At 38.6% G+C, this 13,805-nt stretch overlaps 1 protein-coding gene across 1 annotated transcript; it reads right to left on the bottom strand.

The window, feature by feature from the left end:
- Positions 1-1,197: 1,197 nt before the first annotated feature.
- p2rx3a (purinergic receptor P2X, ligand-gated ion channel, 3a) lies at positions 1,198-10,286 on the bottom strand. The gene is made up of 12 exons (XM_040016065.1): positions 9,690-10,286; positions 9,401-9,563; positions 9,137-9,208; positions 7,198-7,267; positions 4,970-5,066; positions 4,806-4,880; positions 4,570-4,711; positions 4,106-4,242; positions 3,925-4,018; positions 2,502-2,567; positions 2,344-2,421; positions 1,198-2,255 (listed from the first exon to the last, which is right to left on the bottom strand). Exons 1-12 carry the CDS (start codon positions 9,821-9,823, stop codon positions 2,130-2,132), a joined length of 1,254 nt encoding a protein of 417 aa, XP_039871999.1. The 5' UTR covers positions 9,824-10,286; the 3' UTR covers positions 1,198-2,129.
- Between the last annotated feature and the right edge of the window lie 3,519 nt (positions 10,287-13,805).

The raw sequence follows: 13,805 nt of genomic DNA, 5'->3' as shown, positions 1-13,805 counted from the left end.
GTTATCTGTCTTCTTTGGTAGGGTTAGACGAGAACTTTGTTATTTCTGCCTTTTTTTTTTTTTTTTTTTTTTTACAGAATAAACAAATAAAATAAATTTATACAGTCATGTGAAAAAGAAAGTGCATTTTTCAATTTTAGGGTTTTATGTATCCGGGCATAATGGTAAATCATCTGGTCCGCAGTAGGTTCTAAAATTAGATAAATACAAGCTGAAATGAAGAACATAGATGACATATACTGTGTCATTTTTTATTTAAGAGGAGAGGTTCTGGCACTTTGCTGGTCTGGAGCCTTAAGGTGAGTATTAACATGATGCTAAGGATGACACACATCAACAATGACCGTAGAGAGTCAGTTGTTGCTTTCCATCAATTTAGGAAGCTTCATCAGGCCCATTGTATATTGTTGTATAGTGAGAAAGACTATTCACGAGTGGAAAGTCACCTGCCAATCTGTGGGAGGGCACATCCCAGAAAATTCACCTTGGGTCAAACTGTGCAAACTGTGCTCAGAGACACTACAAAAAGCGGTGAGCTACATCTCAGACTCTATAGCCCTCAGTTAGCATGTAACATATTAAATGCTAAAGTTCATGATACTCCAATTAGAAAAAGACTGAACAAGTTTGAAAAGGTTGCCAAGAGAAAGTGTCTCCTCTATAAAAGAACATGGCAGCACAGTTTAGGTTTGCATCTGAAGAAACAACAAGACTGAAGTTTAGAGAAAAATCAACAAAGCAAATCTGCACAAACACCTCATGCTTGTGCATCTATGCTGGAAAAGTTGAGATAACACCCACATTTTCTCTATAGCTGACTAGCAAATAAACACCTCCCACCAAATCTCATCTCATCCCACTCACATTATTCAATGCTAATAATTATATTCAACAGGTGGCAGGTTGGTGCAGTGGGCAGGGGCCTTTCTGTGGAGTTTGGATGTTCTCCGTGTCCCTTGTGTTTCTGCTCCAACTTCCTCCCACAGTACAAAGACCTGGCATGTTAGGCTACTTGGTAATTCTAAAAAGGCCATGGATGTGTGACAGAGAAGGTCCTTAAAATTATGGGATACACTGAATCATTTTGTGTATTTTTCATGTACAGAGTGCTTCGTGGTGTATTGTATCATATTCTATGATTTCCATTACATGCATTATACTAACTTGTGTTATCATTTTAGTACATCAAAGCTTCACACTAACTGCTGTTGTTTCCTCTGTGGACTCCCCTGACAGATATCCTTTCTCATAAATCACTGTCAGCACCATTAAGAAGCTCTTTAGCCGATCTATTAGTGTCCTGGTAGTGAAGAGTGGGTGGGCACAGACGGATGACGGGAAAATGAAAATATGTGACGGAGAGAAGTAGAGGGACTGTCTGAGATGAAAATCTGTGAGAAAAGCAGAAGAATAATCTTTTTTTCAATTGCATAAAAAAAAAAATGACTAAAAATTGAGAGAATAAGAATCACTATAATAGTCCATTAATCTGCAATATGCAATATTGCACATCTGGTGCAATATCCACCAGATGTGGACTAATAATGGACCATTTGTAAACCTTAAGATCACACACACACACACACACACACACACACACACACACACACACACACACACACACACACACACACACACACACACACACCAGGATTTGCTGTGTCTCTACACCACTTAGAGACTTGGACACTTTTACTTCAGACAAAAGAACAGACTGTGTTTGTGCGTACATGACAACAAAGAAAAATACTCCAAAGTCTTATTCAAATAATTTATTCTCAACAGTGTTTCAGTGTTAGACATATTTTTTCCTATTTGGCTTGAGTCAGGAGGATTTAATCGGCTCCACCTTTCAGCTGACAAACATGAGTTTGACGATTATCATAGTTAACATGTTGCTAAATCAAAATGTTTGGAATAAAAATGGATTTTATTACTATTACAAAGAGGCTCTAGTTTGACAGTTATTGTTGTGAGCTACAAGCCCTTACTTCTTATGGAGATGGCAACAACATCGTCCTCCTTTACCCTGTTCCATATACTTGCCGATCTAAAGCTGAATACCTCTTATAATAAGGTGGAAAGGAAAAGAGGAAGGGGAGCCCATGTCTTCACATTGCTGCTGTCGGTTAGAGAGGTTGGTCATAGGTGTTGAGAGAAAGTGCTCCAGAGTCACAGGAGCTCTTCATGCATTTGAGTGACAGCTGGCTCCCTGGACTCTGAGCTATGGAAGCTTCTATCTGAGCCTCTGACACCTGCACGGACAAAGCAAGAAGGAAAATCTGTGATAAGGTTCTGATAGGTTTTTGGACAAACATGTTGCTGTGCCATGAAAAGCAATACCTCTTCAAACTTTTTGGCTTTGTACTGCTCTGCCCCTTTCAAGAAGTTTAGTAAGATGATGTCACAGAGAACCGCGCCCTGCCACGACAGATACAAAAGATCAATGAGAGCCGAGAGCAACATGAGAACAATAGATTAGGTTGATAAGAATTTCATACCAGTCCAATCGAGGTAAAGGCAGCTACCAAGTTGATCATAGTTGGGATTGTGTTAAACTTTCCTGCCTGAAATAGATGGAGTCACTTTAGATGGCATGTAATGCAGTTTCATACACACAGGCTCTCTCCATAATGTTTAATTTTAAAATAAAGTACTATTCCTTAATGATTTTCTACACTATTATAACTGAAATGTATATTTAAAGATGGTGATTTATTTTCTAAACATTTACAGTCCGGGATTTAAAAGTCATATTTTTACACTTGGCTAGTATGCTTATTTTCTGCTCTGGTGAGAGAGGACTGATCGCGCTCTGTGCCAGCAGTTTAGTCTGAAGACTGAATTCTTGGAAACATCAGCTGAGCTATTTTCAAAGGAATATAGATAACATTCACTCACTGTGCAACAATGTGTAGGGCAACACATTGACCCTACAGCAGTAGAAGACCACACTAGGTGTCACTCATGCCAACTAAGAACGGGAAATCAAGGCTATAACCCACACAGGCTCACCAAAATTGGACAATAGAAACTTGGAAAAACATCACCTGGTTTGTTCTTGAATCTTGATATCTGCCCTAACATTTGAAAGGTAGTGTCAGAATTTGGTATAAACAACATGAAAGCATGGATGGTGGTGTAATGGTAGCAAAGATATTTTCTTGGCACACGCCTTTAGTACCAACTGGGCATTGTTTGTGCCACAGCCTACCAGAATATTGTTGCTGACCATTTTCATCCCTTTATGACCACAATGTACCCATCGTCTAGTGACTGCTTCCAGGAGGAAAACACTCTGTGTCATGAAGCTCAGATCATCTCAAACTGGTTTTTGGAACAGTTTGACACTGAGCTCACTGTACGCAAACGGCCTTCAAAGTCAACAAATCTTAATTCAGCGCAGCACCTTTAGGATGTTGTGGAATTGGAGATTTGTATCATGGAAATCTGCAGCAACTGTGCGATGCTCATACCAACAGGGACCAAAATCTCCTATGCCATGAAAACGAAAAGGGTGTTGAGCCTGGTGTTAAAAGCATGTACCCGATAAAGTTGTTGGTGAGTATATTTGCTTATGCAATTACTGGAAATTTGGAAGCTTCAAAACGTTTGTGCTGTGTTTAGAAAAACAGCCTATGCAATAGGCTAAGTCTAGAGTCTAAGCTAAGCTAGCTCTGTGCTACAATAAGCTAACGTGGTGGTAGTAGGTTTCCCACAATGCTCAGCTCAACAAAATGATTTTAGTTCATGTTAAATTGAGACTTCTGCAAAGTTTCTTGATTTTGTCATGTTTCAGTGTTTTTTTAATTAATAAATGTCACATTTTCTGAAAATAAATTACATAAAATGACACATGGAAATTCTTTGTTTTAGCCAGTTGTTATCACACTTTGTCTAATATTAAGTTTGAAGACAACTCACTTGGCCAGTGACCATGACATCAAAACGGATCGCAAAAGCTTTATGAAGAGTCCGAAATTCAGTCCCATTCTCTGTTTTGAAATATTTTGCAAATCTGTATTCAAAGAAGAGAAAAGAGTAACTAAAGACTGATTTTTTTTAAAAAGAAGTAAACTTGAAGAGGAAGAATCATTATCACTACCTGAAGTTGTATCCTTTGGACACAGCATTCTTGGCAAATGGAGCATCGAGTCGTGTGAAGGAGTACTTGGGAATACATTTTTCAATGTTTAAGTCCAGGTTACATTCCCACTGAATGTTTATTCCTATTTCTCCACCCTGAGACAGAAGGATTGGGAAAAGAGAGACACACCTTGAGGTTCAGCACTTAAATATGTAATACCAGCTTTGGCTTTGACGTAAATATGTGTCAAAGCTAAGGCTGGTATTGAAGTGTATGGAATTGGATTGACTTTAGATCAGAGAGAATTAATGTGAAATACTTCCAAAAATATCTGGCTTTTTGAGCTAAGTGTTATCTTGTGCACTTAATGATGATTGAGGCACTTCAGAAGCTTTGCATAGGAAGGACAAGACCGCTGTCTGTAACTTGAAACACCCTAACAGTGACAAGACCTTCATACGACCTTGTACACTCATGCTTACCTTGCTTAACAGTTCGGTTATATTCTGACTGGTGTAGTTCAGCACATCCCCCACACGAAAGATGGGGCAAAGGGGGTCGTCCTCTGGATGGTATTTACAATTCTTGATTTGATTGGCTGTCATTGTGGGTGGAAAGTTCCCTCTGAGTAAGGAAAATGATTTTATGTTTTTTTTAAAAGACACTCATAATATACTGATGTTTTTTAGCTGCTTCGGTTTAGGTTTGTGGGGTTTACCTGGTGACATTAAAAAGAGGGAAACGAATACTGTTTTTGATGAAAATAGTGAAGGTGTTCACATCCATTGGTTCACTGTGGGAGATAAACACAGAGACAAGGGGACAAAGATGACACTTTCAGTGAGTGAAATGTATTTGTGTGGGATGTGCGTGCACTCTTACATTTTGATGGCATCATTTTCAGCTGGACACCATCCTTCCATCTCACACATGCCATGGGACTCATTGGAGTTTTTAAGGCAAGCACCTGTTATTACACCTGGTGTGTAAGAAAGAAGAGGAAGGAAACATTGTGCTCAGGTAACTGAATGGAGATACTGTTAGCCATAATAATGATCAGTTATACAGTGCTGTGAAGTAGTATTTACCCCAAGTGTTTTTGTATATTTGCCACACACATTTCAGATCATCAAACACATTTTTATGTCAGACAGTGATAACCCAAGCACATACAAATTGCAGATTGAAAATAATAATTTCATTTATTAAGGGAAAAAATGATGTGTGAAAAAGTAATTGTCCCACTTAAATTATTAATGTTTTGGAAATCTGAGTTAAGTTTCATTACATCCAGGCCTGATTACTGACCAGACCTACTGAATCAAGAATTTACTTAGATAGAACCTGTCTGACAAAGTGGGCTAGGTCAAAACATTTCAAGAAGCCAAACAACATGCCACGATCTGAAGAAACTTGACAACCATCTGTTTGTAAAGGGCTACAAAACAATTTCTAAGGCTTTCGACGTGGAAGAGCCTTTATCCACAGACAGAGAAAATTTGGACAAGCGGTGAACCTTTGCTGGAAATGGCTGGTTGACCGAAATTACTTCAATCACATCGACGACTCACAAAGAACATCAACCAAAGAACTGCAGGTCTCACTTGCCTCATTTAAGGTCAGAGTTCATGATTCAACAATAAGAAAGAGACTGGGCAAAAATGGCATCCATGGAAGAGTAACAGTGAGCAGACGATCACAAAGGCTCATCTCAGATTTGCAGAGAAACATCACGATGAGCCTCGAGACTTTTAATCAAATATTCTGTGAGACAAAACTTTAACATCTAGTGCAAAACTAACACAAAATTTAATAGAAAGTTCATCATACTAATAGTCAAACACGGTGGTGGTAGCGTGATTGTCTGGGGCTGCTTTGGTAGACTTGCCATAATTGATGGAGTAATGAATTCGGCTCTCTGAAAGAAAATCCTGAAGAAGAATGTCCAGCCATCAGTCCATGCCCTGAAGCTCAAGCTCACTTGGGTCATGCAACAGGACAACGATCCAAAAAATAACAGCAAGTCCACCGATGTCCTCTGAATGGCTTAAAAAATAAACAAAATGAAGGTTTTGGAGTGGCCTAGTCACTGTGGCCTAAGTCTGGACTTGAGATGACCATTCATCCTCAATCAGCAAATAAGAGTGGGCCAAAATTCCTCCAGTCCACAAGGACAAGGACTCATTACCAATTATTGCAAACACTTGAGTGCAATACTTGCTGCCACAACCACTTATTAGGCTTAGGAGTGAATTACTTTGTCAGACAGGGCCAGAGAGTTTTGGATAACGTTTACTGCAAATTGTTTGTAAACAATATAAAACTATAAATATTTACCCTGCTTTTTGATTTAGGTTCATACTCTGTGCAGTTGATATTCTTCTAAAATATGCTAAAGGACATGGCACCTGGTTGTAAAGACTGAAATATTTAACAATGAGCATTGTCTGACTTTCTGTTACCAATATGTTTCAATATTATAATATTAAACCTGCAAAACATAGGAACACATTTCAATTTTCACCATTTACTACATTGGATTTAAACAATATCAGGTGGTATAAAGATTCCATCAATAAATCTACAAGTTTAACAAAGGCTGGCTCATTCTACTATAAATATATTCTTATATTCAATTAAAGATTATTTGAAGATACAATAATATCACAAACATCTTTGCACATTATTTTGAAGATATTATTTATATTGATATTATTTTTAAGAAGGTTTGTTCCTGGGTATTAAGTGCTACATTCTGCCTTATGTCTCAAAGGTAGATAAAATAAATATATGATTCTTTTTAAACTTCACTTCTACTTTAAAAATATTTTTGTCCCGGTTAAAAGAACAAAGAAACCCTGTTTTTTTTGGGGTTAAATAGCGTAATTCATTTCCTCAGTTTTTAGCACCATGCCTTATTTTATTAATTCAATTTTTGGGTTAAAGATTTTTTCATGATTATTTTTTCATCTAGTATTTACTTACCAGCCAATGCCACAAATCTGATTTAAAGAATATTTAAAGATAAGCATAGTTACAACACCACAGACTTGACATCAGCACGTTTCTGTTTCTGTTGAAAGTTTCTGTTTTAAATAAATCTGACTCACCGTTGGAAAGGTTGCTGCCAACATGCTTCTGGCAGTCTTCATTGGAAGAACATATGAACCTCTTCCCAGTCTAAAAAACAACATAAACACAGAAACTGAATGCATGCTAGACAAAATAAGAAACATATAGAAATGTAACAGTGGATGAACAGGAACACATGGACGACTGCTCTGGTGCTTTTACTACTGAAAAATAAAACTGAAAATCACATCTCTAAGATAATAATAACGGATTGGATTTATATAGAGCTTTACAATGCCACTATTCATTCACTCACTGGTGCAGGCAAGCTACGGTTGCAGCCACAGCTGCCCTGGGGCAGACTGACAGAAGCGAGGCTGCCATATTGCACCATCGGCCCCTCTGGCCAACACCAGTAGGTATTGCCCAAGGACACAACAACCAGGACAGAGAGCCTGGGGATCGAACCGGCGACCTTCCGGTTACAGATGCGCTTCCCAACCCCCTGAGCCACGGTCACTATATATCAGTCCAAATATAACCCGATATATCAGTCCAAATATAACTTGAAAAATGTTGCAGTATTACCAGCTGCTATTAATGCACTGTGAGGTCAGTTTTTAATCATCCTGTCTGCCACTGACAGATAACAGGCTGCGTTTAAGAGCCTACAGATCTGCCTGTTTACGTTAGAAACATTAAAGAATACATATCAGTGATATTACTAATTGCATTCATCTTATACTGACATGAAGCTGTTTCCATACCAAATGAATAAATGTAACAAATTCCAGAATAGATTCAAAGACTCCCGTTCTTCCCATTCTATATACAGTTTTAGCATTGCCTTGAGAATCGAGTCTCTGCCTGCCATCCAGAGGCAAGGCCCTCCTACCTGGTCACACACACCGTCTCATTACAAAATGGTAAATGGCCTGTATTTGTATAGCACTTTACTACCAAAGCGCTTCACACTACATTCAGTCATTCACCCATTCACACACACATTCACACACTGGTGATGGCAAGCTACATTGTAGCCACGGCTGCCCTGGGGCGCACTGACACACTACTGCGACAAACTGATGACTTCTCCAGGTTATACTCTGCCTAAGAAAAATGGATGGATGGACCACACTGCCAACATGTGCGACCGTGGCTCAGGGGGTTGGGAATCGCATCTGTAACCGGAAGGTCGCCGGTTCGATCCCTGGGCTCTCTGTCCTGGTCGTGTGTCCCTGGGCAAGACACTTTACCCTACTTGCCTACTGGTGTTGGCCAGAGGGGCCGATGGCGCGATATGGCAGCCTCGCTTCTGTCAGTCTGCCCCAGGGCAGCTGTGGCTACAACTGTAACTTGTCTCCACCAGTGTATGAATGTGAGAGTGAATGAATAGTGGTATTGTAAAGCGCTTTGGGTGCCTTGAAAAGCGCTATATAAATCCAATCCATTATTATTAACACTACATTGAGAAGGAGTTAATGGCTCAAGGTGTGCCCTCTGCCCTTCAGCTCATTACTGCATCCTACCGCCACTCACAGGTAGGAGTAGAATGTAATTTGATGTCAGTGCAAAAGAGACTAAAACTTTAATTAGATTTGTCAGAAAAAAAATAAATGTAGTCATAAATCTTTACTGATATATATGACCATGTTTTTGCTGTAGGGCTTTCAGTGAATTAGCTGAAGACTTCCTGTTGATTCTCTGGAGACCAAAAACACCCCGTAAGTATAAATGCCAGGCAGATATCTGCTGGAATATCAGTTTGCAATAATATTGATCCTGATATGTTGACAAAAAAATCTGCAATTTGGTTTCCTTGTTCAAAATATGCAATATTTTTGACGTATTTTATGCTGCCTAGGAATAAGAAGACATAGGTGGTTACAATAAAACCAGCAAGCCTTAAAATCGACTGAAAATTAATGGTAAAATAGGTAAAACGTGACAAAAGCATGCGCTTGAATGTGTACTCACCTCTGTACATCGTCCTTGGAACTGATTTTCAGTGACGATGAGTTTGGTGATGATGCAGAACACGCCTGAACCCTAAAACAACAACTGAATGCTTATGATATGCTTTGTGTTTATTTATTACTACACATATGAGACTGGGAAGAAAGCTTGCTCATCATAAAAGTTATTTTAAAAACAACTGCAGCATCTTAACTGCCAACATTGTTAATAACTCATAGAAAACTACAAAGTTTAAATATGTCATGTTATCATCAGGTCACTCACCTGAGGGGGCGACACGTAATCAGCCACGTCCATCACACGATTCTGATAGTTCTCATTTTGGTTTTGGTTTTGTAGATAACCAAAGCCTTTGACTTTGGTCATCACGGAGGACTCAATGTTGGTGTCGCTTGACTGATAAGCTTTCTCATGGATGAAGACCCAGCTGCATGACACGGATCAGTGAAAGAAATATTTTGTAATTTAGCTAAGGAAAACTCAATTTACACCCATGATTACACACATTATTACACTCTGAAAAAAACTCAAAAGAAAACTACAGATCACTGACCCGACAAAATAGGTGATGATGAGCAGCTGTACAATACGGTTGATGATACCCACAGACCAGCTCTTTACCACCACGGATTTGGTGGTCTCGTAGGTGAAGAAATCAGTCAAGAACCCCCACAAAACGAAGCCCATTGCTGCTCGTCAGTGTGACCCAGGTAGCGATGACTCTGAGAGAAAAGTGCAACTCTTCTCCCCAACAGGTGCCTTCTTGGAAACTTGATGGTAAATCTTTCACAATACAGCTCTCCCTTCTGGTTCAAATAAAGAAATAAGATCCTAATTTTCACCCTGCTTGTATCATCTCTCAGTCCTGCCTGTGTTTATCGCCTTCCTTGCATGCTTAGTTTTGTTGGTTTATGACACAAATTGGACCTCCCCCTTTCTTGACACAAACGAGTGGGAGGAAAATGTCTCCTCTGTCCCTCCCTCTGTCTCTTTCTTCTCCACAAATCCCCATCCCCAAACACACTAACCATGCACAGACAAATGCACAATTAGACTGAGGCAGTAATCGATACCCCATATGTCCACTGTGATTTTCTCACAGCATGCTTTCAGTAATAATGTAATAATTTTCGTCTTTCATGTGTTAGTGTCTGACTCAGAAGGAATCTGTCACTCACACTTTCCATTTCACTTTTAGTAACCATTTTATTAGCAGCATGAAGAAAAAATAATAAAATTGGATGCTTTAGTGGTTTAGTTCATGAGAATAAAATTTTGCAGACATTAGAATAAACCAGACAGAAAGCATCAGAAGGCAGATTTTATCTGTTATTTAGTAACAGATGTTATATTGCAGCAGAGATAACCTCCTGGTTGGCTGGGGCCTGTCTGTTTGGATTTTGCATGTCCTCCCTGTGTCTGTTTCTTTGATTTCCTGTTGTTAAGTTTCTTCCTTCCACAGTTAATACTGACTGAGGCGTAGATGCCAGTATGAACAGATGTCTTTACCCCTGTTATGGACCACTGACCCCTCCGGGATGTACATCTTACCTAATACTAGCTGGGATATGTGGTATGTTAGAAAAATGAGCGCTGCAATGGATATGGTAGAAATAAACAGTAAATATAAGGTCAGACAGAACAGTGAATGGCATGCAGGATATGTTTAGCTGGCCAGATTCACCCTATATGTATAATCACTTTTAAAATATATAGAAAATTGGTTGTTTTTTGTTTTATAGCTAGCACTAAGTTATACAAAGATCAGAGTATTTGTCAGTTGATAGCGAATAAAATTTACAGTGAAAAATAAAAAATGGTTTTGAGGAGTGTATTATGGCTTTCTTTTTAAAACTGGACCCTTCTTAAGAATTAGTTATGACTAATTAAAAAAAGAAAATTTTCTGTGGCCTGAGTGATTCTCAGTGTGTGGAAGGAACCATCTTCTCCAGAATATAACAGGTGGGAAGAAAATATGCTGAAAATGGTGTCATATGAAAAATTCTTGGCTAGGATTAATGATGACATGGAGGGTTTTGACAAATCATGGGGACGTGGTTTTGGCTGAGATTGATGGATCTTATTTTGCAGTGCAATTACCTTTTGTTAAATGTTATGTTTGCTGTGTTGTAGGTTTGTTTAGGCACTCAATAACTGAATAACTTAAGAATTTTATTTTATTTTATTTTTTACCCTTTTTTGTGTGTGTGTGTTGATATTTAGTAACTATTGATAATTGACCCAAAATGCAAATGTGAATTAACCATGGGACTGGAAGCTGTATTGTTTGTTTTGTTAAATGTTAAAAACAAATAAAGACTTCAATTACAAAAGAAAGAAAAAAAAGAAAGTTTTGTATGAGAAAAATCATAGACTTCTTCTAATTCATCAAAAAAAAGGAGAGCCTTTAACATAGGCAGTTAACAGAAGTCCAAAATACAGTCCACAAACTAAAAAATAACCATAGCAAAGACTATCACAGGGCTGGAAACGAAACAGATACTGTGACAAAAAGTTAAAAAGAAAACCATGATAACTAACACAAGACATGAAAGGAAACAAACCTTCAAAGTAAAAAACAGGAAGTAACCTGAAGACAAACACTAAGCACCGAGACAAGAAGAACACATTAACACGAGACAGAGTTACTATAATTTGTCCTCATTTCTTTATGGTCTGTGATGAACAAGTGGTGCTGCTGATTGTTTATTGATTGTTCATCTTATTATTCTAAATGTGATATAACTAATGCTCTAAATAGAAGAGATGACTATGTTTGCTTTTAGCCACATAGAGAGGAAGGACCTTCCGTTCTTTAACTAAACAAGAAAGCCTAAGTGAAGAAAGTTGTTTGTACTTTCATATAAGTGGCTGTGAAAAACTTCTGGAAATGTCATCATTTAAAATGAAACCACTGGGGGAAATCTTAATGTTCAATATGACTCCATTATATGCAATTTTGTCACCTTTCTGCACATCAGTGGCATAGAAAAAAAGCAATGTGCTTCCATACTTACAGATGACGCCTCAATAACAGCACTGCAACAAATTACAAAGAGCGGTATTACTGACAAGTGTGCAATAAGTGCGACATATGATACGATCGGTTTTCAATACATTCACAAGGACCAGCAGCATTAGTGCCTTTTACATTAGAGAGATAATGTAATGCAGTGACAGCGCTCTGTGTGTGTGTGTCTGTGTGTAGATAGTATGTAATTACTTAAGTGGATCCATTATGTTTGTGGTCAGCTAATGGTGACCTAATACAATGTAAGATACATCTAAAAACACACACAAGAATGCGCTGAACATGCAAACAAGATCACAAGCTTTCATGTAAATGTCATGTTTATATCAGCAGAAAACTGAACACTAAACCCTATTCGTCAGAGTGTAATTGAATGGGGAGCAGACTGGTGAAAGGGGAAACTGCAGCGGAAAAGATAATTATGTCACAGGAAGGGATGTATGCAAACACTTTCCACTCTGATTTTCTTTGGGCTCCACATTTAGGACATGATTAAACACACTGACACCTGCACGGCACCCAAACACACCACATGAAGAGCGTACGCAGCTCATTGTAGAGAGGTTACTCTTTGCCATGAATATGGAAAAGAAATAGTAAAAACTTATATGATTTACTCATGAAAGTGGCCACTTTCTCATTACTTTCATATATTTTTTTAGTAAGTATACAAAACATACAAGTTTCATTATATAATTTTTCAAGGGATCTTATATGTGTTTTCACTCTTGTATGCTTTTCATACAAGTTTCATACAAGACAGATAAAAACTTTATAAGATTTATATATATCTTTTCCATATGGGGCAGACACATTCATGCTCTCCAGAGGATTTATTCTACCGACTTGGAATATAATCATATTCATGGTCAAAGAAGTCACATGCTACGGAGCCCCCCAGGGGACATGGGAGAAAAAAAAATTAGGGAGGAAAAAAAAAAAAATTAGGGAGGAAAAAAAAAATTAAGACGGACTTTTGCGAGCGCTCGCAAAAGTATTGCGAGATCTCGCAATAAGTATTGCGAGCGCTCGCAAAAGTATTGCGAGATCTCGCAATAAGTATTGCGAGCGCTCGCAAAAGTATTGCGAGATCTCGCAAAACTCCAACAATGGCGGCAGCTACTTAGTTGTAATATTAGTCTTTCTGGGTCACAAAATACACTTTTAAGATATTTTGAGGCGTGAATGTAGTTGTGTAAACGTCAGATACCTGCTCGGTTTACAAGACATCACATATTTGCAAAAGAGCTCCGACGTTTTTGGAGATCTGACACCCACTAGCTCGAAGCTAACGGGAGGTCGAGACCTACTACAGCCGGGAGGAACACCGCTTTCCCGGCACATCGTGCCTCGACCTCCCGGTCGGCTTCGAGCTGGCGGCCTCCGAAGAATGCGGCTAAAACTTTTGCGAGATCTCGCAATACTTTTGCGAGCGCTCGCAATACTTTTGCGAGATCTCGCAAAAGTCCGTCTTAATTTTTTTTTTTTCCTCCCTAATTTTTTTTTCTCCCATGTCCCCTGGGGGGCTCCGTAACATGCAATATGAAGTACATGTTTAAAATTCGAACTTAAACATCTATTCATCAAATGTGTTGCAAAGTGAATAGAAATTATTGGAATATTCTACTAGTTCATCCT

The sequence above is a fragment of the Simochromis diagramma genome, unplaced genomic scaffold, assembly GCF_900408965.1.
Source record: "Simochromis diagramma unplaced genomic scaffold, fSimDia1.1 OVJJ01000685.1, whole genome shotgun sequence".
NCBI lineage: Eukaryota > Metazoa > Chordata > Actinopteri > Cichliformes > Cichlidae > Simochromis > Simochromis diagramma.
Note: the sequence above shows the minus strand (reverse complement) of the source record. Positions and strands in the feature narration are given on the sequence as shown.